We start from the raw sequence: 24,117 nt of genomic DNA, 5'->3' as shown, positions 1-24,117 counted from the left end.
ATCTGGTTTTAGATGTATAAGCTCAATAGCACGAGTTTAAATATATTTGTTTCTAAAAATTGGTATCAGTTATCGAATAGTAAAGCAATCGCGAACATTAAAACTGCGGCATGGTAACAATACTTCTGAAGTATCCAAGCTTACGATATCAATCACAACAACAACCACCATATTATAATACACACCTATTAATTTTATTTTTGGCAAGTTTTTATTCATTGCAACAAAGAAAAAGGAGAATGGGAATGGGAATGTGAAAAAAGAGATTGCTAATCTAATCGCCACAAGAGCATATCAACGTAATAAACAAAGATGTAAACAAAATGATCATAATTATCAAGATACGAGTACTACACTTGTGAGCATAGCGTGAAGTTCATGCTTAGACTCGCCCCTATGGATTGAAAAGCAGCCAGTTCGCCGGATTGGTGACAGTCATTTGTTCAACCTGTTCCAGGGTTACGCCGCGCTGGAACATTCGGGGCAGAATATTCACGTGAATGTGATGGTATCCATGACCACCGAAAGATGTCTGCAATTTTAATGAAATCATGAGGAACATGAGAAAATGGCAACAATGAAATAGTTTACCAAACGATGCTTGGTGTGTATATCGTGGGACATGAGCAGCCTGTCCACGAGTCCCTCATCAATCAGTTTAATGATATTCTCGATGCGCTGACCATCGGATATCATGTCCACGGTGGAATTAAGTTGATAGTATGAGCATTCCGTACCAAAGAGATCATATTGCAAATAGCACCCGAGTTTGGCAAACTCCAACAACTCATCTATATCGAAAATAGTACCTAGAAAGAATTGAAATACTCCAAGTATTTTACAAGTGATATGAAGCAATAGATTCCATACGATCTAAATGTGACATAACACATTTATTGGCTCGCCCTCCCGCCTCTAGATAGAGACGCATGATTTCAAAAGGCGCCTTCGACACGCGATGCGGATGCAGAGAAACTCCGCAGCCGAGAACCTCTTGAATTTCTCCAGCGGCAAGAAGGGCATGTCTTTCGAACTCTAAGCAGATGAAACAGAAATCAAGATTAACTCTATTATTACTAGAAATTTAAGGCGAAGACGCACCTTTAACAGGATAAACGCTGGCCACTTCGCCAATAAATCCACATTTCACCATGCGACCATTCACATCGATGCCAGTGAGAATGTCCTTTGTATACATGTCAGTCATCTGTTCGACGGTGAGATTTGAATGCATGCCGTCCTGAGTTGCGTGAATATAGTGACCCGTACCTGCAATAAAATGCACACCGGTCGTTTTCGCCAAATCAACTATGAACTCCAAGTTTCGTTTTAGTCCATAGCTGCTGTTCTCGACAATGGCGCCACCACCGTGCCTTTTATAAAGCAGTACATCCTTTCTGGCTGCCTCCATCGCATCTTCGTCATAAAAACGAATGTTTTCTCTACTCGAATATGGATAAAGACGAACATAGCCCAAAGTGGCCATACTGATCTTCTGCTGTAATTCGCACTCGAAATCTGATGGCGGCGCCTTATAAAAATGCTCAAAGTCCAAGGCCACATGCTCATGGGTTAATGTACGGCCGAGTAAATTAGGCGAGATACTACCGAGTACTGTTCGAGATCAGGACAAATGATCATGTGAATAACGTGGTATAAAGTATATAAAGTACTTTTTAGACAAACAAATAACATGTAGATGAGAGCATGATAAGCTTTTAACTTATCAGTGTTTCTCTTTTGCTCTCTCAGTTTGAATTTTTAATCGGACACCCACCAGTTTGAATTCTTGACATTTCTCTCAAATTAATTGGGGTCACTTGGATTTCGCTTTCTTTTTTTGGTTTAGCTTCGTTCAAAACCAGTTAGTTTTGTTTAAAGCGGAGGCTGCGATATTGCTACTACGGGTCGCGTGCATTCGCTTTAAGCGTAGAAAATCAACTGAACGTCTCTCTAAAGATTGCAATAGGGTAACCATCACGCATGGAATAATTCGAGTACTAAAGTATGCTCAACTGCGCAAGCAAAGTAAACTGTAAGTTCCTCAGAGCAAAATCTCTCAATAATAATTCTAAAGCACATCTCAAATTGAAAATAATCTAATCTTACCCCAATCTTAGATGCACTTCTCGAGATAAATCTTGGTACATTAGTATCAAAAAAGGGCATATTGCTTATTACAGTGACTACTTTATTCTAAAATGGTACACTTATGTTAAAAACGCTTATATTAAAAGTAAAGTTACAAGCGATGATAATAATAAAGAAAATAATTGTGAATTAAACCAAAATAAATTTAAAGTTGAAGTTTTTAAGATCGAAAAATTTCCAAGCTTATGATTTATCTTTAGTTTTCATACTCGGTAGCCATAGGTTAGAAGGATATTATAACTTTGTGCCGGCAGGAAAAGTATGTCCCAGGCAGAAGAGGCAGTTTCGACCCCATAAAGTATGTATGTATATACTTGATCAGCGTCAACAACCGACACGATACTGTTTGTCTGACTGTTTGTCCGTCCCTCTGCATGAACACCTCGATCCCAGATACTGTAAGAGATAGACATATAATTTTTTTCATTCTATTATCTATTTTCGCAAATAGATAAAAATTAAATAAGCTAGATTTGCGAATATTGGTACAGACAATAAAAACTATAGTATTAATAATTTCTGTGTTGTGATCGGATAAAAATTGTACAAGTATTAAAGAAAAATCGTTGTATGGCATATTACGGCTACTGCAATGGGGTCTTAGCTGTTTAGCTTTGGTTGACAATCGTTAGATTTTAGTATTTTTGTGGCATAATATTTGGTATATTTAAAAATAATAATACACTGTCTTGCTTTTATTCAAATCCGTACAGCCGATTGTAGCTTTCTTACTTGTTAGAAAGCCTCTGCATACGAGTTTTTTGGTTTTTTCCATCAGTTAATTATTTCATTAAATTAGTGGTTTCTATACCGGGAATATTTTCATTTTTTCGCAAATATTTAAAAAATGAATATAGTTTTCGATCTTCAATATTTATCCCTTCACTTATTCTGTTAGCTTTGATTATCACAATTTCGTGTATAGAGACTCTTCCACCTACAGTCAAGTGTGATGTGAGATACCCGCAACCCATTTTCAATTAAAGATAAACAGTATGGTATTAAAATATAGCAAATTATTATACCAAAAAAATACAAAAATACTATTACTTCATTCAAAAGATAATGTAGACTTAAGGTTTTTTACACAAAATATTAATTACAATTTTAATGATTCCTGACATTTGGTTAAAATCAGTTTAAGCAAGTAAGAAAGCTACAGTCGAGTGTACTCGACTGTGAGATACCCTATACTCATTTGAATAAAAGCAAAATATTGCGCTATTAGCGGTCATTATTAAGAAAGACTAAACTAACACTAATTTATTACAGTAAAAAGTCCAAATTTTGTATGTATGTATTTCTCAGAATAATTCTCTTTATTATTTCCACTTCCTTCTGTTTGTTTTTGTTTTTTTTATTACTTAAATATAATTTTATCAGTTTTAGCAGTTTCTCATGTATCATCTTCGATTATATACTCATATATTATATATGGGTGTGTCTTAAACTCATGTCATCGCGGCTTTAATTTCTCGCTGCTTCATTATTATTATTAATATTTTTATTATTGCGATTTATTATTATATTATTTTTATAAATTGTCCTTAAAGCTATGCATTTTTATATTATTTACTCAATTTTTTGTAGTAATATGTACGCCAATTTTAGCCTTCTATATTTATATTCTCAGGATCATAAAGCTAAAACTTACATTCACGAATTTATATAAGCTTTTAAAAATTGTTGTTCTCTCTTTAATTTTTCATTGCCAATAAATCTTGAAATCAAATAAATAAGAAACACAAGCTAGCAACTGCAATCTGTAATGGGCGATTTACTGACATATTTCAATCTTAATAAAATGAATCGAAATGAAGTTGTTAGATAATTAAACAACTAAACCTACGCCCAATACCAATTGCAAATGGGTCAGTAATTTTAACGTGCTCTATACTTGTTTAATCTATTTAGCACCTTGGGCGAGTAAAGAGAAAACTAATAATAAATAAAAATTATTTAAATAAACATAATTTAAGTAAACATTTTTTAACATTGCAATGCATTGTAAAATTTTTTAGTTATCTTCATAAATTTGCATTGTTCCTTTTCTTTACTTTTTCTTTGTATGATTTTTACTTTTTTCCGAACCTATGTCTAATATATTTTTCTGCATTTTATAAGTCATATAGTTATTGTATTTGTTATGCCTCATTAAATATAATTAAAATAGTTAATATTCTTAGACACGCGAATATACCTCCGGCTTAATGTAATGTATTTCTATTCATCTTCAACCTAACTTTTACCGCTTTCGTTTTTCTTTAAATATATTTTGAAGTATATTCTGTTAGAGAAGATATACACGTGTTTAATTATAGCTATACATTACAATACAATATTTATTTTTCTGAATTTTAATCCGTATAAACGAGCTCAGTAGCCTTACTATTACAATTCTTTTCTACGCACATACAAACTATGTGGGGATATTTGCCATTCTGCCAAAACTAAAATATAATCAAATCAATTACTGAACAAGGCTGGCAATTGCAACAAAAATAAATAATACGATCAAAAATATTAATAAAAATCAGTGCAGCATAGGATTATGTAATTATCCGTGTTTTCAGTATACGTAAATATTTACACAAATAGTTTAATTAAGTTATAATTATTTGCATTTTCACTTTAGTCTTATTAAAAACATACAACTGAAATTCAATAAAATATAACTTCAAAATCAATTTTCAAATAAAATTTAAATATTCACAAATATTTAAAATGTTTTATAATGTGTAATCCATTGGTACTGAACTATTTACCTCAAGTAATGTCAATACACTTTTTTGGGTCCGTGGTTAAAAAAAGGTTGGTTTTATTCCTGTATATCTTGTTGATTATAGTGCTTTTCTTTTTTATTTCTTCCGTGTATTTAAATATTTATTTTAATGCGTACAATTTTACTAATTAATTTTAAGGGTTATTGAATTATGATATACAATAGTATGTTTTTGTTTTTGTTATTTCAGTTGCAGAAACGTTAAATTGCAGAAATGTTAAATTTAAAAAAAAATGTTTACTTATTTTTTTGAGTACAGTTCATATTTACCTCTTACTATACAATTTGTTATTTATACAATATATATAAGACCGCTTTATAATATTACTATTATTATTAAGATGAAGTAGCTGGTTTTGTACAGTTCTTTTAATGTTTTTTTTCGACTTGTCTATCGAAACATTATTTATTGTTTGAATATTTAATGAACTTCTGAGATAAGTTTCCGCATTAACTCGAGTTGTTGGTAAAGGCGCCTTCATTTCAATGAACTTTGACAAGATTGGATTACGCAAACTAATCCACAGGGTCACCTAGGTACCCAAAACACACTAGCCAACACTATATGTATGCTATTTTATTGCCCCTAAAAAGATCTACACTCTTGTGTCTTTTATGGATGTTCAACATTTGAACGTGGACGTTGTCATTAGCGTGATATGGATTATACCTTCATGCAAGTTCTGTTTGTGTTAAATTAATGTTTTAGTTCATTTTCTTAAACAGTTGTGTACCAAAAATAAGATAGGTTTCTGTAAAGTTGTGGTATTATTAATTTATCAAACCAAAATTGTTTAGTTTTTACTTTTATTTATATTTATATATATATTTACGTTTTTTTGTGTGTATTTTCTTTTCTTTTTTTGCTTGTATAAAGTCTAATGCTAACAACAAAAATTAATAGCTATGTGTTATTGTAATTCGTTTTTTTTATAAAAGTTATTGCTAAAAGGAGAAAAGCAAAATTTAAAGATCTTTTTATGTATGCCCGTTATTGTGTTTTAATATAATCAAAGAAAAACTAAATAACGCTTAAAGCAATAAGAACTTATACGCTTGGCCATTATGCAAATCGGATTTTGCTTCGCCAATTATGAATACAGAATGGACAATATTAAAACTGTTTATATAACAAACCAGCAAAATCATTCAGTTAACTATATATAACATTTACAATTTTTGTATATATGTATGTATGGTTGTATGTACGAACGAATTATTTATCAAAAATCAAAATTAATGTCGGTGTTGGGACAAAATTAAATTAGAATTATAAATTGAAATCACACATCTTGCACTACACTTTGCCTGCTTTAATTTACTAGATAATTATATATTTATCTTATTTATTACATTTCAATCGCTCCTCGTCCCATTGCACCATGTTTTCCTGTTTTATATTGTTTTCTTCAAGATTCGCAAAAGGTTTAGAAAGCGCAATACATAATCTGCCCATAAGCAATTTTTACATTTTTTTGCTTTTCTTGTTTTACTTATTTCTTTCATTTCAATGTTCTTTTTTTGCATGACATATACATATATTAATTAATTAATCAATAATTAAAAATTATGAAAAGAACTTTTCTATATGTGGTTGATAGGGATTGTTTTTCTTTTAATTGTAGTCGTTTTATTTTTGCTTGTATTTGCCATTCTATTAATTCGCTTTCTACACATACAACACATTACGATCCCAAATTACACAAGTTTTCTCTACATAAAATTTATCAGTTTTCGTGTGCATTGTGCATCTAGTTGTTGTGTATTCTTGTTGTATGATCCAAGCGCTGTGTTGACAAAAAAAGGATCGAATTCAATAATTTTGCAACTTGCATTTGGAATAACGTTTTAAAGGTGCATCATAATCGCAGTTTGTAGTTTGTTACAGGTCACAGATTGACAGTTGACAATTTACGAAGCAGCTAACGCGCTAATACGCGTCTGGTTCAAGTCTTTGTAGTAGTTATTTCCTGTTGGTGCTGATGATGTTGATATTGCGGCGATTATTGTTGCTTTTGCTCTCGCTACTGGCTGCTGATTGATGTTGCTGTTGCCCTTGCTATTGCTATTACTGATGATGCTGCCTTCTACTTATGTTTGATGTTCCGCAATATTGATGTTGTTGTAGTAGTTCCTGATGTCATCGTTTGTTGCGTGGTATTTGGTTAACGTTTCTGTACTATTGTTTCTTGTTATTGTGTATTGAGTTTTGCTATATATTGTTTTGATTTGTTGTGGGGTTGCATTATACGTATACATACATATACATATATATACTATATAATAACGAGCAGTTATTTTGCGGTTACTGTTTCTGGCACAATCTGCAAAAATTCAAATCTTCTGAATTTTCTCGCCAACTACAACCGGATTATTGCGCCGAATTTCTTGTGCTCCATGCTCTCTATAGTCGAATGTGCAATTATGTTTATCAGAGTATCGATGTACGGCACAGTACAAACCGCCACAGCGACATTGAAAACCTGCAGATTAAAAATAGGACAATTGAATATCTGAAACATTCATCTACATTCATCAATGTAAACTTACCTGTAAGGCCAACCTTCTTGCGGCATTCGCCGCATCGGTTCTTCTTCTTTTTGGCATCCTTGTCGTCCTCCTTATCCTTATCATCCTGCTCACTTGCGGTACCTGATGCTTGTGCGGAAGTATTTGGACCAGTCGCCGATATGATGGATTCATTATTTGATTTGGCAGCTGCAGCGGCTTCCTCAGTGATTTTCTATGTGAATGCAAATAAGATTAAAAACATTAAAATAATAACCAAATCTGAACTTTTAAAAATATATATAAGTTTATTTTGCAAAATGTTGACGGATAAGTATGTTATTATATACATCAAATACCCTGCTATTTATTAAATATGTATGTAAAATCTAGCCCCAAGTTTTGCGTGTATCGATGGTATAAAGTGTTTACCCGTTTCTTTAGGACTTTTACATCAACTTGGGCAAATTTTGAACCCTGCAAACATTTGCCATTTTGCAAAAAAACCCGTGTCTGTCGAACTTTCATCGCTGCGGTTGCTTAAATCATTCATTTGGCGCTTTCGGCTTCCCTTCCGTTTCGACTGATCAGATTCATCGTTACTTGTTGTTTTATCCATGATAAATGTCTTCTTAAATGTTTTGCTATATTAACGCAGAGGGAGTGATTTGTTTTTTGCCTTTTATTGTTGGCGTAGATCTTGTAAGGTTCGATGGTAACACGAGTTGACGACCGCTTGTGCCAACCTTGATACGCGGTTTATTGACTTTCTGACCTGTAATGGAAGTTTTCGTTTTCTTCCCTTTTAGTTTTCGTTCGGTGTTTAGCTCAACATCTACTGATGTACCGTTTTGTTGCACGACGTCTCTTTTGAGAAAAGTGCTGCTTTTGCACAAATTCTCACCACTCGGCGGCTTTCTCTTAAATTTGTTAATGCGCTTCTTCAGCAGAGCAGCCCCAATGCTTAAAGACTTTTTATTGTTGATTTGACTAGACGGAAACGTATGGACGATTGCCGAAAATTTGACTTTACGACCTTCGGCAATCTTAGATTTTGCCCCGCTCTTTACATTTGAGGATACGATAAGACCAGCAGGTTTACGAGTCAGTAAACTCTTCTTGACTTGGGACGTAGATAACACAATCTTTGCTAGATGGGCACCATAACCAGACACAGAAGCCACACCGGTATTTGCCTTACGGGGTGCTTCCTCTGTTGAGGAAGAAATGGTGGAAGTTCAGTGGAAGTAGTTGAGAAAAAGCGGTGAATTTAACGTTTGCATATTACGAATGAAGCGAGAAATATTCAGTACCCTTTTTTAAAAGTGTGCTGCCTGATTTCATAGTGTTGCCTGAATTTAAGACAGATGCTAATGCTCCAGCTGAAACTCGGGATGGATTCGATTTGGAATGCATCCTCTTTTTGAAGGAGTGCGGGGAACTTTCAACACCAATGAAGTTAGCTTCCATTCTAGTTTTGGTAATTGAAGAAGTTTCATCAGTGCAATCCGATATCTAATGGGATCTACTACTACAAAGACTATTCATTCCGTCTACTTGGAACCAATTGCAGAAAATTTTGAAATTTAGCCTTATGTTAATTTTAAACAATTTGAAATTCAAATGAAAATGCGTTTCTCAGCAGAGATTTGACAATTATTTCCATACGTATGTTTAAAATACATATGGGCATTTCCAAAAAAATGAAATTCGCATTGAATGCAAATAATTACGAGCATCAGTAAAAAAAATATTTGTCACGGAAACAGTGCAGAGCAAGCTTTTCGCTAGATTTTGACGAGTTGGGCTTATTTTCAATAACAGCAAAACGGGTCGGTACAACTACATCAAAATATTTGTTGAGAAATATAATGCTCATATGGAATATGGAACGATTTTCAATTTTACAATTACAATATGCAAGTGCAAGGTAAATACAAAAATTAGGTTAGCTTTATCATTTTGGTCTGCCTTCATCTAATATCTACTGTATTCTTAATTCAAGATTTCATACCCGCAAAAATCAATAAACCAATACAAATAAGTGTCGAACTATTTTTGTATACTCACAAAAGTAAGAAATTGGACAATGATTCGAATTACCTGCTTAGCTCCGCCGTAGGCAGCCTGCAGCGACTCGTGGCCAGCTTGGCCCAGTCACACAATTTAGGAGACAAATAACGTTTTTTATATTTTACACATACAAGTTGCTTACACTTTAAAGACGAATAAATTAATATCCGAAAAACATTAAATTTTTGACTGATGGATCCGTATTGAAATCAGAAACATCAGAAAACTTGCTTGGCCTACTAACAATGGCGTCAGAGGCAGTATCCCACTTAAACCTTTTTGTAAAGCATATTTTACATTCGGTTGCATTTGACTTACCTCTTTTACATCATTATGTGACTGTTGTAAACTCTGAACTGTGGGCTGTGCTGTGTTGGTTGTTGCAATGGCCGGATTGAATGTGGGGCTAGGTTGCGGGCTTGGAACTGAGACAGGTGTGCTGCTCACAGGTGGCTGTTGCTTTTTTCTAAGCGAGTCCTGCACATATAGTGATAGTGATAGCGAAAGAGAAAATATAAATTAGTCAAGAACATTAATATCGAACAAAAATCGTGTTTACCTTGTAGCAAACTGAACATAGGCCATCTGTAGCTGGATTGCCATAAAAACCACATCCAGAGCGGCACATGGGTTGCATTGGGTTCGATTCACGTTCCATGCTGGTTGCACCAACTGTGTGTGTGCGTGAGATGTGATGGTCTTTTACTATATTTTACGAATATTGCTGACGTTGTAGAGTTGCGTTTATTTCCAGTTGCAGCTTCGATGTCAACAAATCCTTGACTCCCTTCACCGTGATGTGTTTCTTTAATTTTATGTATAAAATGTTCAGATTTAACCAACTTCCGTCTAAATAATTTGGAGTTTGTTGTGTGCTTCAATTCGTGACAATATGTTCATTTAATGGAAAAACTGCAAATCAAAAATTAAATATTATTAGATCACATAACAAAAAAAAAAACGAAGTATAATATAACACGTGGGCTGAAAAGTGCCGGGCCTCACACATAGATTGTGCTAGTTTTATTGCAGGTACCTTTTTTTCAGTTAATACAATCCTTCAGAAGACAGCTGCTAAAATTTCATGATCTTCTATTCATTAGTTTGTAAGTTATTGAGCTAAAAGTGACACTACTTTTTCTATTTTCGCAACAATGGATTAAATGCAATTTCGTCTTCTAATCTTACAATGCTTCTTGATGGGAAAAAATACCGTTCAAGCAAAGCTTTGGCTTGAAAAGTGTTATGGGGACTCCTCTCTATCAGAAACAACAATTAAACGTTGGTTTGCTGACTTTAAACGTGGTCGTAGAGACACCGATGATGCAGAACCCAGTGGACGTCCAAATGGGGAGGTCACACCAGAAAATATCAAAAAAATCCACAAAATCGTTTTGACTGATCGAAAATTAAATTTGAGTCAGTTAGCTAACATCGTAAAGATATCAAAAAAACATGTTGGCTTAATATTGCATGAGCATTTGACTATAAGAAAATCTCTTCAAAATGGCTGCCGCGTTTGCTCACTTTTGACCAACAACAAGAATGTGTTCATGATTCAATGACAGTGACAAAACTACTTGAATTTAACTTCGAATTGCTCCCACATCCACTAATTTGCCAGATTAGGCTCCCAGTGACTTCTGGAGGTCAGCAGTCCTGGAAAAATGCTCGCCGATAAAAAATTTCGCACGATTGAAGAGATTATCACTGAAATTGAAGCCTATTTTGAGGAAAAAAATAAATCGTTCTAAAAAATTTATATTGAAATGTTATAGCGGCTCTGGAATGATTGCGATGCTCTTGATAAAGATTAAGTTGATGAGTAACGCCAATTTTGATCCAAAAAAAAGCAAGTTTTCTTTGTCAGGCCCGGGACTTTTGTGGCCCCGGACCATGTGTTACAATACGAAATCATTTTGTTTTCCTGATAAAAGACATTATAAATTCATTAGGGAATATACAGTCAATTTGCGGGCGCGAAAGTGGGCGTGGTCAAACTTAATCTACGTGCAAACATAGCAAGTGCTGTCGAACAAAATTATAGTTCTACCTTTTATAGTCTATGAGATCTAGGTGTTCACACAGACGGACGGACATGGCTATATAGTATCGGGTGTTGACGATGATCAAGAACACATACGTTCTAGGGTCGGAAATGTCTTCTTCCGCCTGTACATAGTTATAACACCTTTCTACCCCAACACTAAAGACAGTTGAGAAGCGCTAGTGTTGTATAATAAGAAAAATGGCATATTGTGTTTTGCACTTTCTTCAAAGTTGCCAACAAACAAACAAACATATAGACACGACTAGGCCTTCTTAAACCAGTTTCATTTGCAGAAGAGAGATTAAACAGGATAGGCGAAAATAAAAACGCATTAGGCGGCCCACAATATTCACGATTTGCAATGCAAAGAGAAAAAAATGTGCACATTTATGGTTCATATTTTGTTATTTTACGACAAAAATACCAGCTCATAGGTACATCGCAACTAAAATATTAGATTTATTCGATTTTTTCACGGTCTTACTACATAAGATTTCATTGTGAATTTTGATCGATTACACAAATTGTTTGAATAACTAGCTACGATTTATGTTTAAGAATTTTTGCAATTAACATGGCATATGTTAAATTATAAGTCAGTATTCGAATGGAAAATACAAATATTAAATTGGGATATAATCAATGATAATTAATGCAAGACGTTATATTACGATTTTTAATATGTCTACGAAAATTTTAGTCAATTTGCTTTATAAATAAAAAACAAAAATAAATTAAAATTTTTTTTTTCATATGTAATATGATATACATATATGACATGTATTGCAACTATATATAAAAAGGTACTTATGTAGTTGATTGTCTCCTGTTGCGGTTTAATTATAAACGAAAAACAGCTGTCTATTAACTATAGACTCTCTGTCCCGCTCTTTCTCTCTGGCACTAATGGCAATCGTAAAAGGTTTAGCTACAAATACACATGCATAAATCAACTCCCCACACAACAACTGGAAAACAAGTTTATATAGTTGAGCAACATACTAAGCGAGAGAGATGGAGAGCTGTTGTTATTGAGAAACAGTTTTATGCGTATACACAAGCACATAAACATGCATGTGAGTACATATGTATATATTTTTATATATAAAAGAGCGTCTGCCTGGAACTCTTACAGCCTATGTCAGTCGTGTGCTAAACCATAGTGTACAATAATCCACCAAGAGAGAGTGAGTTTGTTATCTGTGGTACATTGGATTTTCATAGCATTCATTAGTATAAGAACAAAAAAGTAAAATTTGGGTCGTATCAGTCAAACGTTTGTGTGTGTTTATCCTTTTAAGGTAAACTGAATTTTATTGTTCTTTTTTTTATTCTGATATTAAAACTAAAATAAAGATTAATGTGCTGTTGACCTTTATTTTAAATAAAAACGTTTACAATAGCTAAGAGAAGAAACGGGATGATGCAAGTAATCAAACGGATATACATACATAGCTGATAAAACTCGAATAAAAAATATCCGGTACACGCCAATTAGTTTGCAATTAAATCATGTTTGCTCTAATTTCCAATGAAGGCAAAGGGAGCGTAGTATCCAACATTTAAAATAATCTTGATAAACGCAATATGTCTCGATCCTCTTTTTTCAACGGGTAGCCAGTAACAAGAAATCAACTTGAATTTTCGTTATCTGTTATTATTTTGTAAATGAACCAACAGAAAACAAGTAGCAGATCAACAGGCGCAATAATACGCAAATACGTAATCCAGACTTAACCATTGAGGAGTAGATGGCGAAATCATTTGTCTTAGGGTTCTGTTAAATAATTGAAAATTGACGGATGCTCCTGATATGTAATTTTTTTAATGACCTAATAGTGCAATTATATTCGATGCAGGTGTCAATGTGGAGGATACCTGACCATACTTTGTAAACTGAAATTATAAGTGTTTGTACCGATGTAGGAAGTACAATTCAAGATAAACCGCAAATGGCATAGAACGAAAGGAGAAAATTGAATTTTGAATATTCAATAGAATTGTCGTCGGGCGTTATTGCTATTTTCATTAAAGCAATAAGAAACGAATAATCTTGCATACAATAAGTGAAATGAAATGAATCAACTGACGAAAGACTTCACAGCTGTTTATTAGATTTTTTTTATAAAGTTCAAAATGTAAAGTCACTTTTAGTTATGCATTACCGACTCTTTAATAAATGCCTAATGTTATAGAGAAACAGACGAGGAAACAAAAGCGGAAGCATCTCAATTTAACTATTGAAATATTTTGTTCGACTGTTGAACTGCTGTTGATATGCTATTGAACTTTGCAGCGACTGAAGGTTAAAGCAGGGACAAAAACCACACGTCAAAAGTGTGAGTATGTTTTTCTTTGTTTCTGTTTCCCTCTCTTTCTGTCCTTCAACAGAGAACTGTTGTGCTTAAGTCATCTTCGTGGGAGTCATTGAGAATATGATGTACTTCAAGAGTACATCATGAGAATATTCTTTAATTTATACATTGCGCTTCACGTACTTAGTACATTTACATGTACATATGCACATATGAGTATATTTTTCATTCGAACAAGACATTAAATGCACGCGGGAGGGGTCCAAAAAGACAAAGACAATCAGAGCGAGAGGAGGGCAAAAGACTACAACCCAGAATACCAAACGAATCGAAGTGACGGGAAAGAGACAAAGCATTGAAAGGTCGCGAAGAAAAAGCAAACATTTCCAAGATTCGCTTTTCAGCTTATTAAATTGGACGTATCGGCACTGCGACTGTGAAATCGACACTGACGATTTGTAAAATCTTTTTCAATATTTTTACTTACGTTGTAGTTGTAGGCCTCACGTGAAATGGGTCCAGGGATTAAGCTGTAAGAAAAAATATTCGTTGATTATCAAATTTTAACGATTTTTCGATATATTTGAAATACGCAAACAATAATAATACCTCTTGTTCCCAGACATTTTTTTTTTATTCTATTAGATTTAAGATTACTACTTTCACAATTTTGCATGACTAGTTGAAAACCAAGCTTTGAATCTATTAAGTCAATTACCAATTGCTTTTATAATATTAAATATTGTGCTACTAAACTACGAGAGTGGTTTGGGTCATTTTAGAAAAGATTCTTCATAGTTTCTCTTCCTTCTAACAAAAGAAAATATACAGAGATAATGGCAAACATATATATTTATTTTTGTATAGTAAGATCAACGCGGTGGCAAGAAGCTCTAAAAATAGCGACGACTAAGAGAAGTATTTCCTAAATAATGGGTTATTCTCGAAATTCGCTAATATCGCGTCCGAGAACATCAAATACTCTTCATTCAGAGAATGTTCTCCGATCAACGATATTGAAATGAGCTACTTGAAAAGCAGGAGATAGGGAGGGCCAGGGGAACGGACACCGTTTGCGCGCGACCTAAAAGCAAAACAACAAAAATTAGGTCGTGGTTGTATTTACGTCGTTATGACAGAAACTGAGCGCGGAACGTAGAGAGAAATCGGACTAAAACCGAGCAGCTGACAGCGACACCAGCTCACATACATCAGTTTTTTGTATGTTCAGTGCTCTGGGTGACAGACATAGAGAATGAGAGTGAATGGCAAACAGCGAGAGCAACTTGTTCTCATATAAAAAACATTTCACAATATACTTAAGAATAATAAAAAACAAGAACTAAAATAATCATATAATATGTGTAAAAAATGTATACATTTATTAGCATATGTGTTGACGGCACCACGTCAAATGACTTGTTTGCATGTTTTTATTTCATTTCAATACATGCTAGCCATATGTACATACCTTTGCATAAACATATGAAAAGATGTGCAAGTTTTTATTTGAGAATAATGTACGAACGAGACGAGTTCCCTATCGATTTTTGCAACAAACAAGAACAATCTGCTCAAATTTTGTAAGTTATAGAAAGAGCAATTGATATGAATGAAAGTGTGAATATAATTAAAAAATAAAATGTTGTCATGTGCTTTTGTATTTATGTTTTAGTCTAAGAGTCACATGATGAATATATGATAATCGGAAAATGGGTCTAATTAGAACTTCCTCGAACAACATACATATTTAAGTGCTCGAGTGTGATCAAGTGTAATCGTAATGGTATAATAATTATTTTACCGATCGATAAGAGAGAAATTATATCCAAATAGAATAAGTTTTAGGTAATATGTATGTCCAGAACAAACTTTACGATGTAAGAACGACGCAAAATCCAAGATAGAGTTAAATATTCTATGGCATAGAATTGGTCGATAGATCATTCAATCCATTTGTATTGACTTTCTTACAAGACAAAAATGTAAGCTTGGATTATACAACTCAAGCCCAGCGCTTCACGAACGTGCTTCTATTTAAGATTCATATGGCAAGTGAACATGAACAAAGCAAACAGACTCAAAGCACGCGTATAATGCTGGCAGAAGTTTTAAAATATATTTTCAGACCTTTTAGCTATGTACTAAAAACGAGTTCACTCGATTAATCCCCATTAAGAAAACTTTGTAGAAAACAGAAATTGTAAGAAAACAAAAATCTTACAGTCTTGCAATTCAACTCTGTGCAGCAAACATTTTTTTTTTCATTATAGCGTTATTAAATAAGTTGCAAGCGAATAAAAAATGTAGCCCTTATTAAAAGCAAACCCACATAAAATGGAATCACATTGATAATAAGTTGGAGATTAATCGTGTAAAGTAAAAAATTTTTTACTATGACTCGACAAAATTCAAGTAAACAACACCCTTGAATACAAACAACTATGAATACTCTATAAATGTGCGATGACTCATGTGGTGAATTGTAAAGTGAACTCAGAAGTTTCTAATCGCGAATTGCATTATCATTCACACATACAAAGAGTAGATATTTAAATGACCCGGCGATAATTCATTTGCTGCTCATTATGAATCTACATATATTTTTGTGTGAGTTTGTCTACACAGTGAGTCTATGTATATACATACATCTACACATGCGAATGTAGTTTTAGCGACGTCCTTCGTGACAAAGACAAAAGTCAGTCTTTTTTTCGATTTTTATTTCTTGGCAAGGGAAAAATCAGTTGGGAGAGAAGCCAAATTATTTATAAAAGGCGTTCATGTTAATACACTAAACAAAATTATTAAAGCACAGTTTTAACATTAGTGTTCACAGTTATATTTTTATCCAATCCAAGGGCTAATATATTAGCCCTTATATTATAAATATATTTACGAAGGTTGAAATCGAGCCGAAGTAAACCTATATATTACACACATGCACTTGCATCTGTGTCTGCTTACTTTTCCAACACTTATTTGAACTGGCCTTAGCTTTCGTTTTTCTTACTTTAACAGTTATTTATTTATTTTATATTTTTCTTGACATCAACGACGACGAATGTATAAGCACACATACATGCCCATATAACACTAATGCGAGCGAACATGTGTGCGCTTGTGTTTGTGAGTGCAGAGAGCGCTGAAAAACTGTGGTGAACTCAGTACTGCGTTCGTGTTGAAATTGAGCTGTTAATGGTGTGGTGAATAAGCGCGCGTGAATTGCACGACGACGTAGGCGAAAATTAAACAATTTTTCCATCAAAAACGAAAATACTTTAACAATGCACTTACTTGAAAGTTTGCTATTGTTGAGTTTTACATTCAATGTTAACAAATGGTTAAAAATATTTAAAGCGAAGTTGCCATTTTTTTTTAAATCACAGTTGTAATGATTTTTTATGGTTGTTTTATCTTTTTTTTTGCTTTTCACAAGATATACAAATACATATGTAAAAATTGCTAAAAAATTATAAACTTTTTTTGTGGAGAACTTTACAGGGCGGTGGCGAATCTAAATAATATGAAATTTATCACAAATTTATGGTTAACTTCTTTTTGATTTCAAATAATGTAAATTTTTCTTGCACACAACGCACACGACGACGACGATGGCAGCAGCGCTGGACGCGCAGTTATTATTGCGTTGCGTTTTATTGGCGTTCAATGGTTATTTGCAACAAATTATGCCAAATCAACACGAGGCGCGCATCAACACACACACATACACAAAGCTAGCCTGCACACGTAGAGAGAGGCACAGCACACTACGCGTGTATTATTTTTTTGTAGATGACAGTTGTAGTTGCAGCAAAGCCCAACGTGAATTTGATCCTCCAAACCCGATGTGAAGTCTCCAAGGTTCAACGCACGAATGAAACAATAAAGCAAAGCGCAAAACTCTCGACCAAAAATGAAACTTGCTCTGTTATACTCAAAATGTAATGTTATTGGGGCTGCAGACACTGTGAACACGCAAAGAGTTGCTGGTCATTGTAAATTTGATTTTTAATATCATTTACTTTCTTAAAAAAAAATGTCTGCTCTATGAAGATGTAATAATGTATATAATGCATTATACATTTATACACTTTAGTTATGCATAAAGACTTTGCTCTTTGTCATGGTTATGCAGAAACAGAGACAGTGTTAAGAAATAGCACATATTTACATAGTGTGCATACAGATGTAGACGGAAGTGAGAGCACAACAGTATGAATGCGAACTAGAGAGAACTTGTCTATCTATGGTGAAAAACAGCTAGGAAATATTCTACACAATGAATGTATGTATGCGAGTGAATATATTCATACACATGTACTCACACATACATATATATGTACATATACGAAGAGATGTACATGTATCTTGTATTAAGTTCGCATCAGTGATAAAATAACTACACAAGGTCTCGTGGTGTAGTGCAAAATTCTTATTGTTAAATAACAACTTTATAAATATACACCACACCAGACACAGCAATAAAAATGGGAGCAAAGTTCATAAGAGAATAAGAAAAGCAAGAGAGAGCAGTCTTCTGAAGATGAACATTGATATAAATGCAATAAATCAAAGTTGCACTCAGCAGTATACATACATACAATGTACATATGTATGCACATATATCCCATTTGAATACATATTTACAAATCAGTTGTAGGTTTTACATTCAATCATATGTAACTGACTTTCTAAAATGGTGCTGTCACATTCATGCGTCAAAGCGAAAATAATAAAACCTATTATTTAAATTGTATCCACAACTGCGCCTCTACATAACATATGTATCTGTACATACATATGTGTGTGTGCACTTAAATAAATAGTTATATACCTATGTATGTATTTGTATGGACGTATAAATATATAGATATATACTGAGTGTCATCTCAACTGTTAGTTTACATTTTTAAAATTGCTGTGCACTTTACAAACTAACATTTATTTACGTTGAGATGTTGAGTTGTTGTTTAAAATGAGGCGACGACACAATTTCAACGACGCCATATTGTAGACACACGTAAACTCTGCGAGAGAGTGAGCGAGAGCCATATTGAGAGCGAGCAGTCGCTGTTGCTGTTTTGTCATGCTGTTGTTGAGTTTGCCATTGTGTTTTTTGTTGCTGCGTCATCAATGCAAACTGCGCACTTAAAAAAAAAAAAAAATTTTAATTTTAATATCTACTATATGTTAGCCTATATGGAGACTATATAAAATCCTATGGAAAACATGAAAAGCGTTTATAGTATGAACATACATATCTACATATGTACATGTATGTGTATCTATTTACATGCATATGTCATATATGTATGTATGTAAGTAGTTGCGTTTCGATTTTTGCTAAGACAGGCACACCACACATTATGATATTGTACCGTCACGTTGGTGTGGTGAGTTTCTCTAGACAGGTTAACATTTTTGCTGTCTGCAGTCTGTAATTTTTGTTTTTCGCTCATCCTCACGAGAGGATTTTGTTTATTCTTTTTTTTTTTACCCTATTGGTAGGCTAATGTTTATACATACATATGTACATACATATGTACTTATTTTAAGTTATTTATGAATATTTTTGAAGGCAATAAACGTAGTGTGTACTATTAGTGCATACATATGTATCTAGGTAAACAGATAAATTATTTTGAAATACTTTATTTGCACATATGTATGTATGTATTGTATATAAAATTTATGTATATATACATATATATGTATATGCTTTATATCAATTATAATGTTCATTTACTCTTTGTTAACCTTGAGACTGTGGTGTGTACATAAACACCAATTGAAATGTTAACATTCATACTTATGTATGTACATATGTATGTGTCCATGTTAACGAACTTTATAAAGTTGTTGACAATCGCACTCTCACGACGCTTGAGCAAGGTTAACAGCTTACGAAGAAATAGAAAAATACAATAATCATATTTTGCTTCCACATTCGTACATCATATGTACATACATGCATGCATACTTATTTATGTACGAATGTACGAATGTACATATTTACAAGCAATTAATGATCACAGCAAAGCTTTATAAATAAGTCAATAGTACTAAGGGTATACATACATACATACATTCTTGTTTACTCCATCAGCTATGTACATTTGTAAATATATCTTTGTGTGTAGTAAAGAGCAATAGCACCAAGAAAAATAATTTCCTGCTTTGTACACTTGCATTTAAACCCATACATTTGAACCTCTAAATGTATGTGTATATTTATGAATGTTTCCATTAAACCAACGACAGCTGAGACCATTCAAGAGGTGAAGAGAATGGCAAAGAGGCAGCCAGAGAGAGAGAGATCGTGCAAGAGCATCAAATATGAGCAGAAATTGATTTCAACATTTGTGTGTCGTATAGAAAGAAAACAAAACAATGTTGAATTGAGCAATGTCAGCCATTTGGCAATAATAACAGTTAGTCACCATCAGAGCAGCAAGTGACCGTGGTGAAAAACTGGCTTCCCCTCACAAAACAGTAGGTGACAGCGAAACATATACTTATATACGTACATATATATGTACATTGTACATATGTATATACATATCCATATGAATTTATCATAAGAAACAAAATTTAGACAATTATATTAATTAATAAGTACATACATAGTTAAATTTTTCAGACATAATGATGGCATAGGCCATATACATATGTATGTAAGTGTGTATGTACTATGCATCTACGCAGTAGCATCGCAGGGTGTTTTACAGAGATAAGCAACGCGCCCCACGCACAACGCAGCGAAGTGTTGGCGTCATAACATTACAATGTTGTAAAGCGGAAAGATATACATATGTACATATGTACATATGTACATATGTACATACATACGCATGTATGTAAAATTCAGCTGAGATGTCATCATTTGTGATGAGCTGGTGGTGCGCGTTTCCTACAGAAAGTAACTGGTTCCTACTATACACTTCGTAAATAAACTCACTCAACTTAATAAGCGCGCTACAATAACAAGTGCTGTAACTGTAAAATCTAGGTGCTCATACGGATAGACGGACACAGCTATATCGTCCACAATGCTGACGCTGATCAATAATATGTACATGTATATGTACATACTTTATGGGCTCCTTTTGTCTGTAACATTTTATGCCGTAACCCTTCTACCCTATATGTAGCTTGTATAACAAATTTGTAATAACAAAAAGGAAAGAAATTAAAAGCGGTATACTGTTCAGATAAGTTTTTCCATTACTGAACTCGAAGTAATGCTGGATAACAAAAGAGCTAACTAAACTATTATTAACAAAATGTTTTAAATAATTTATATTTGGTATACATTGTATTGTACTTTTTTCCTATCAAAATGAATAATGAGTACAAATGATCAACAAATTTAATGAGTTTGTGTTTCACAACATCATAAGTCTATGTCATTTATGTGTTATAGCCATATATTACACAAGGTGTCCCAGTCTATGGGTGACCTGTAATTGCTACTCTCTGGATGATTGGAACTTGCTGGTGGGTTTATGTCGCACTAGTACTGTACCAAAATTCTTTAGTAAATTCGATAGTGGCTTACAAGCACTTCGTACTAAATTGATTTTTCACATATGTATGTACATATAGATAAATTTGTATACGTACAAACAAAAAAACAGTTTGGAAAAAGAGTAAGCTCTTTAAATGCGCATGCAACAGGAGTGCCATGACTATGAGATGAGCAAAAGAATGAGGTTGCAAAATATTACAAAGACCAATTGTGTCTGCAGCTGCTAATTAGTAGTAGAGCAACAAATATGAAATAGTGTAATTATTAGCTTTGTTATTATAAAAAAAATTTAATATTAAGAATCGCTGATCAAATTGGCATTCGTTACCCGTTATTTCGGTTACCAACTTTACTTTGTATTTTATATTGTTCTTGGTCTTCTTATCATGTTGTATAGTATGTGTTGAAATAATTAATCAAACAATTTCATAAAGAACTTTATTATTTTCATTTGACAATAATATTCGTAAGAATGTGATAACGCAAATAGAAATTTTGTTGATCATGCATTGAATACAAATTATTATTTGGCGTTTGCAGTTTGCTTATAACATAATTGGAAATATTTTGTAAAAATCTATTTTTTTTTTCAATTTGATCCCTTCATAATGGCTGAATCAAGTAGTGTTTTATTTCACATTTCAGAAAAAGGTCTGTAGGTAATACGAGGTGCGATATGAAACACTTTTATTTATTTATCTTAGTTAAATTTAAAACGAGGTTTTTTTTGTATATGGTATACAAATAGATTTCGTTAACACACAATTATGTTTAAATACATATATAAATATATATTTAAATATATATTATTGTGCTTCATGGACGGATTGATACTTAATGCTTAATATAATAAATGTATAATTGTTTTTGTTTGTTTTAAATTTCGTTTAGGCACTTGTGTGGGTGTGGTGAAAATTGTTATGCGAAATGCCGCTATGAACCTTTTAGATGAATGAAGCTCGTTGTTTGATGTTGCTGTATGTAGTTATTACACTGTAGCATGCATTGTTTATCCCACCGGCATTGTGGTAACAGTACTGTGGGGCGTTGTCGGGCGAGAGCCAGCCAATGAGTTGGCAGTGGATGCATGCAGTGAAGCCATTGTGCCCATCTGGAATCGATATGATCAAAATAATGATTGAATAATATAAATTACCCTTTGTGAATACTTACTCTTAAGTGTGCCAGATCTTCAAGTTTTGTCAAATCCACTAGCTCGAGGAAAAGTGAATAGACAACTGCCCAGCCATAGATAGATACTAGACAAAATATACTCCATAGCAGGACCATAAGAATGTTATAGGCGAAATACAAGTCGTTCACAATGGCAAAGAAGATTAGTGCCAAGGCGCGCCAAACAGTGAAGATAGCAAATGTCCACAGCCATGGCAACACTTTGCGTTCATACTCCTGCATAAAATGGACGTTAGTGGAAAATGCAATATCGTTCAAAATATATGTTTACGAATGCTCCAATATTGAAATATTTATATTATAATTTATTTTGACTAATTGAATGATTAATTCAATGTTGTTACCCGTCGGCTTAATAAGTGTTTCTGTGCTCCAGGTGCTTGACGCTTATAATTATAGGTATGAGTGAAATAAAAATAAAATTCTCGACATGCGAAATATCTAGAAATGTGTCGTAGAAAACTTACCTTGCGTAAAGCCACGCATAACAGAATACTGGTAACAAAGTTGATGATCGCCAAGATTAGAGAGAATAAGGCGAACACAATGAGCATGTTGCGCACTAAGAAGAAAATATTGTACAATCTCTCGTGTATTTGCATTTGAAAGTAAATAGCTACCATGCTTGTTGCCAACATAGACAAACTCATATGATATGATATAGTAACCATAATGGGTGGATCCTGGGGCAGCCATAGCATAGCAGTATATATCGAATATAGTAGAGCCAATAGTGAACAATGAGAGAAACTGTAAAAGTACAAAATTAAGTTACTAAGTTATAAGAGGCTTGGAGTAGATTCATCTTACAACAGCAAACAGTCCTATAAGCATGGCACCTTTTTGTATATCAATATATTGATTGTTCTTGAGCAGTGGCCTTTGATACCATGGAATGCGCACGGAGCGCGTGGATCTCGACATCTTGGAGTGCAAGTTAGTAGACGATCTGTTGAAGTAAATTAAGATTTGAAAACCTTATTTAATTAGGAATAACCAAAATCACTTACCTTCCCGTCGCATGTGAATACACCGAAGGATTCGAGCGATAAGTGGAGGGCGTTTTACGGCCATAGTTCATTTTGAAGTTTTTTAAGTAACGCCACACAATTAATACTGTAAAAACATAGATGCTACGTTAGTAATTATGATTCCAATAGATTTCCACACGGGCGTGTCTGCTTAATTTGTTTGAACTTTTCTATTTATTTTTTTGGGCGTGTCAATTCGAACTCAAGCCTAGCTTTGAAAATTAAAGTGTTTTTTAGCAGAACACAAGGCAAACGTCTTACGAAACAATAATTTAGTACATGCCATGTGGTATTAATGATGTTTTATTTTAATAGTTAGAACTTTTGATTTACATTTTATATTCAAGAAATTCGGTCGCCAAGCTACGCATCAACAACAAATACACTGACTGAATCACAAAAGTGTTACCCATCAAATCGTGCACAGCGTTGATTTGGCATGCTCCACGGTGGTACAACTGTTGCTCATCAGATGCTCAATT

The 24,117-nt window shown here is 33.6% G+C and overlaps 4 protein-coding genes across 9 annotated transcripts; all 4 read right to left on the bottom strand.

Moving 5' to 3' along the window:
* Window positions 1-356: 356 nt before the first annotated feature.
* LOC133837929 (phosphotriesterase-related protein) lies at window positions 357-1,946 on the bottom strand. Its single transcript, XM_062268844.1, has 5 exons — window positions 1,778-1,946; window positions 1,102-1,614; window positions 871-1,035; window positions 592-809; window positions 357-532 (listed from the first exon to the last, which is right to left on the bottom strand). Exons 1-5 carry the CDS (start codon window positions 1,794-1,796, stop codon window positions 395-397), a joined length of 1,053 nt encoding a protein of 350 aa, XP_062124828.1. The 5' UTR covers window positions 1,797-1,946; the 3' UTR covers window positions 357-394.
* Window positions 1,947-5,308: 3,362 nt separating this feature from the next.
* Window positions 5,309-17,766, bottom strand: LOC133835659 (AN1-type zinc finger protein 6). Of its 2 annotated transcripts, XM_062265685.1 has the most exons (6): window positions 17,177-17,766; window positions 14,367-14,409; window positions 10,074-10,426; window positions 9,833-9,991; window positions 7,484-7,676; window positions 5,309-7,416 (listed from the first exon to the last, which is right to left on the bottom strand). In XM_062265685.1, the coding sequence occupies exons 3-6, from the start codon at window positions 10,170-10,172 to the stop codon at window positions 7,268-7,270; spliced, it is 600 nt and encodes a 199-aa protein (XP_062121669.1). In that variant the 5' UTR covers window positions 10,173-10,426; window positions 14,367-14,409; window positions 17,177-17,766; the 3' UTR covers window positions 5,309-7,267. The 2 variants fall into 2 exon arrangements, with proteins under 2 accessions (XP_062121669.1, XP_062121670.1); XM_062265686.1 differs by lacking the exons at window positions 9,833-9,991; window positions 10,074-10,426; window positions 14,367-14,409; window positions 17,177-17,766 and adding an exon at window positions 7,874-8,103.
* Window positions 7,942-9,822, bottom strand: LOC133835658 (uncharacterized). Of its 2 annotated transcripts, none has more exons than XM_062265684.1 (2): window positions 8,755-9,072; window positions 7,942-8,654 (listed from the first exon to the last, which is right to left on the bottom strand). In XM_062265684.1, the coding sequence occupies exons 1-2, from the start codon at window positions 8,909-8,911 to the stop codon at window positions 8,086-8,088; spliced, it is 726 nt and encodes a 241-aa protein (XP_062121668.1). In that variant the 5' UTR covers window positions 8,912-9,072; the 3' UTR covers window positions 7,942-8,085. The 2 variants fall into 2 exon arrangements, 1 of the variants encoding a protein (XP_062121668.1); XR_009893623.1 differs by lacking the exon at window positions 8,755-9,072 and adding an exon at window positions 9,545-9,822 and having other exon boundaries at window positions 8,515-8,654.
* A 4,307-nt stretch (window positions 17,767-22,073) lies between the features above and the next one.
* On the bottom strand, window positions 22,074-24,087 carry LOC133836261 (uncharacterized). 4 transcript variants are annotated; one of them, XM_062266646.1, is made up of 7 exons: window positions 23,969-24,087; window positions 23,615-23,720; window positions 23,415-23,553; window positions 23,225-23,354; window positions 23,072-23,166; window positions 22,584-22,820; window positions 22,074-22,521 (listed from the first exon to the last, which is right to left on the bottom strand). In XM_062266646.1, the coding sequence occupies exons 2-7, from the start codon at window positions 23,683-23,685 to the stop codon at window positions 22,420-22,422; spliced, it is 774 nt and encodes a 257-aa protein (XP_062122630.1). In that variant the 5' UTR covers window positions 23,686-23,720; window positions 23,969-24,087; the 3' UTR covers window positions 22,074-22,419. The 4 variants fall into 4 exon arrangements, with proteins under 4 accessions (XP_062122630.1, XP_062122631.1, XP_062122628.1 ...); XM_062266647.1 differs by having other exon boundaries at window positions 23,615-23,729; window positions 23,969-24,041; XM_062266644.1 differs by lacking the exon at window positions 23,969-24,087 and adding an exon at window positions 23,897-23,936.
* Between the last annotated feature and the right edge of the window lie 30 nt (window positions 24,088-24,117).

This window comes from Drosophila sulfurigaster, chromosome 2R, assembly GCF_023558435.1.
Source record: "Drosophila sulfurigaster albostrigata strain 15112-1811.04 chromosome 2R, ASM2355843v2, whole genome shotgun sequence".
In the NCBI taxonomy this organism is placed as follows: domain Eukaryota; kingdom Metazoa; phylum Arthropoda; class Insecta; order Diptera; family Drosophilidae; genus Drosophila; species Drosophila sulfurigaster.
Note: the sequence above shows the minus strand (reverse complement) of the source record. Positions and strands in the feature narration are given on the sequence as shown.

Bases quoted from the DNA above. Each gene is read 5' to 3' on its own strand.
- LOC133837929 (XM_062268844.1), bottom strand. The intron at 1,036-1,101 runs GTGCGTCTTCGC...TCATCTGCTTAG, and splicing joins CAGCGTTTATCCTGTTAAAG to AGTTCGAAAGACATGCCCTT. The intron at 533-591 runs GTAAACTATTTC...TTAAAATTGCAG, and splicing joins TACACACCAAGCATCGTTTG to ACATCTTTCGGTGGTCATGG.
- LOC133835658 (XM_062265684.1), bottom strand. From the start codon at position 8,911: ATGGAAGCTAACTTCATTGGTGTTGAAAGTTCCCCGCACTCCTTCAAA. The intron at 8,655-8,754 runs GTACTGAATATT...CTTCCTCAACAG, and splicing joins CAGCACACTTTTAAAAAAGG to AGGAAGCACCCCGTAAGGCA.
- LOC133835659 (XM_062265685.1), bottom strand. From the start codon at position 10,172: ATGGAACGTGAATCGAACCCAATGCAACCCATGTGCCGCTCTGGATGT. The intron at 9,992-10,073 runs GTAAACACGATT...CTATATGTGCAG, and splicing joins TATGTTCAGTTTGCTACAAG to GACTCGCTTAGAAAAAAGCA. The intron at 7,417-7,483 runs GTAAGTTTACAT...TTTAATCTGCAG, and splicing joins CAAGAAGGTTGGCCTTACAG to GTTTTCAATGTCGCTGTGGC.
- LOC133836261 (XM_062266644.1), bottom strand. From the start codon at position 23,921: ATGGCATGTACTAAATTATTGTTTC. The intron at 23,721-23,896 runs GTAAGACGTTTG...ATGTTTTTACAG, and splicing joins ATGTACTAAATTATTGTTTC to TATTAATTGTGTGGCGTTAC. The intron at 22,821-23,071 runs GTAAGTTTTCTA...CATTTTATGCAG, and splicing joins TATGCGTGGCTTTACGCAAG to GAGTATGAACGCAAAGTGTT.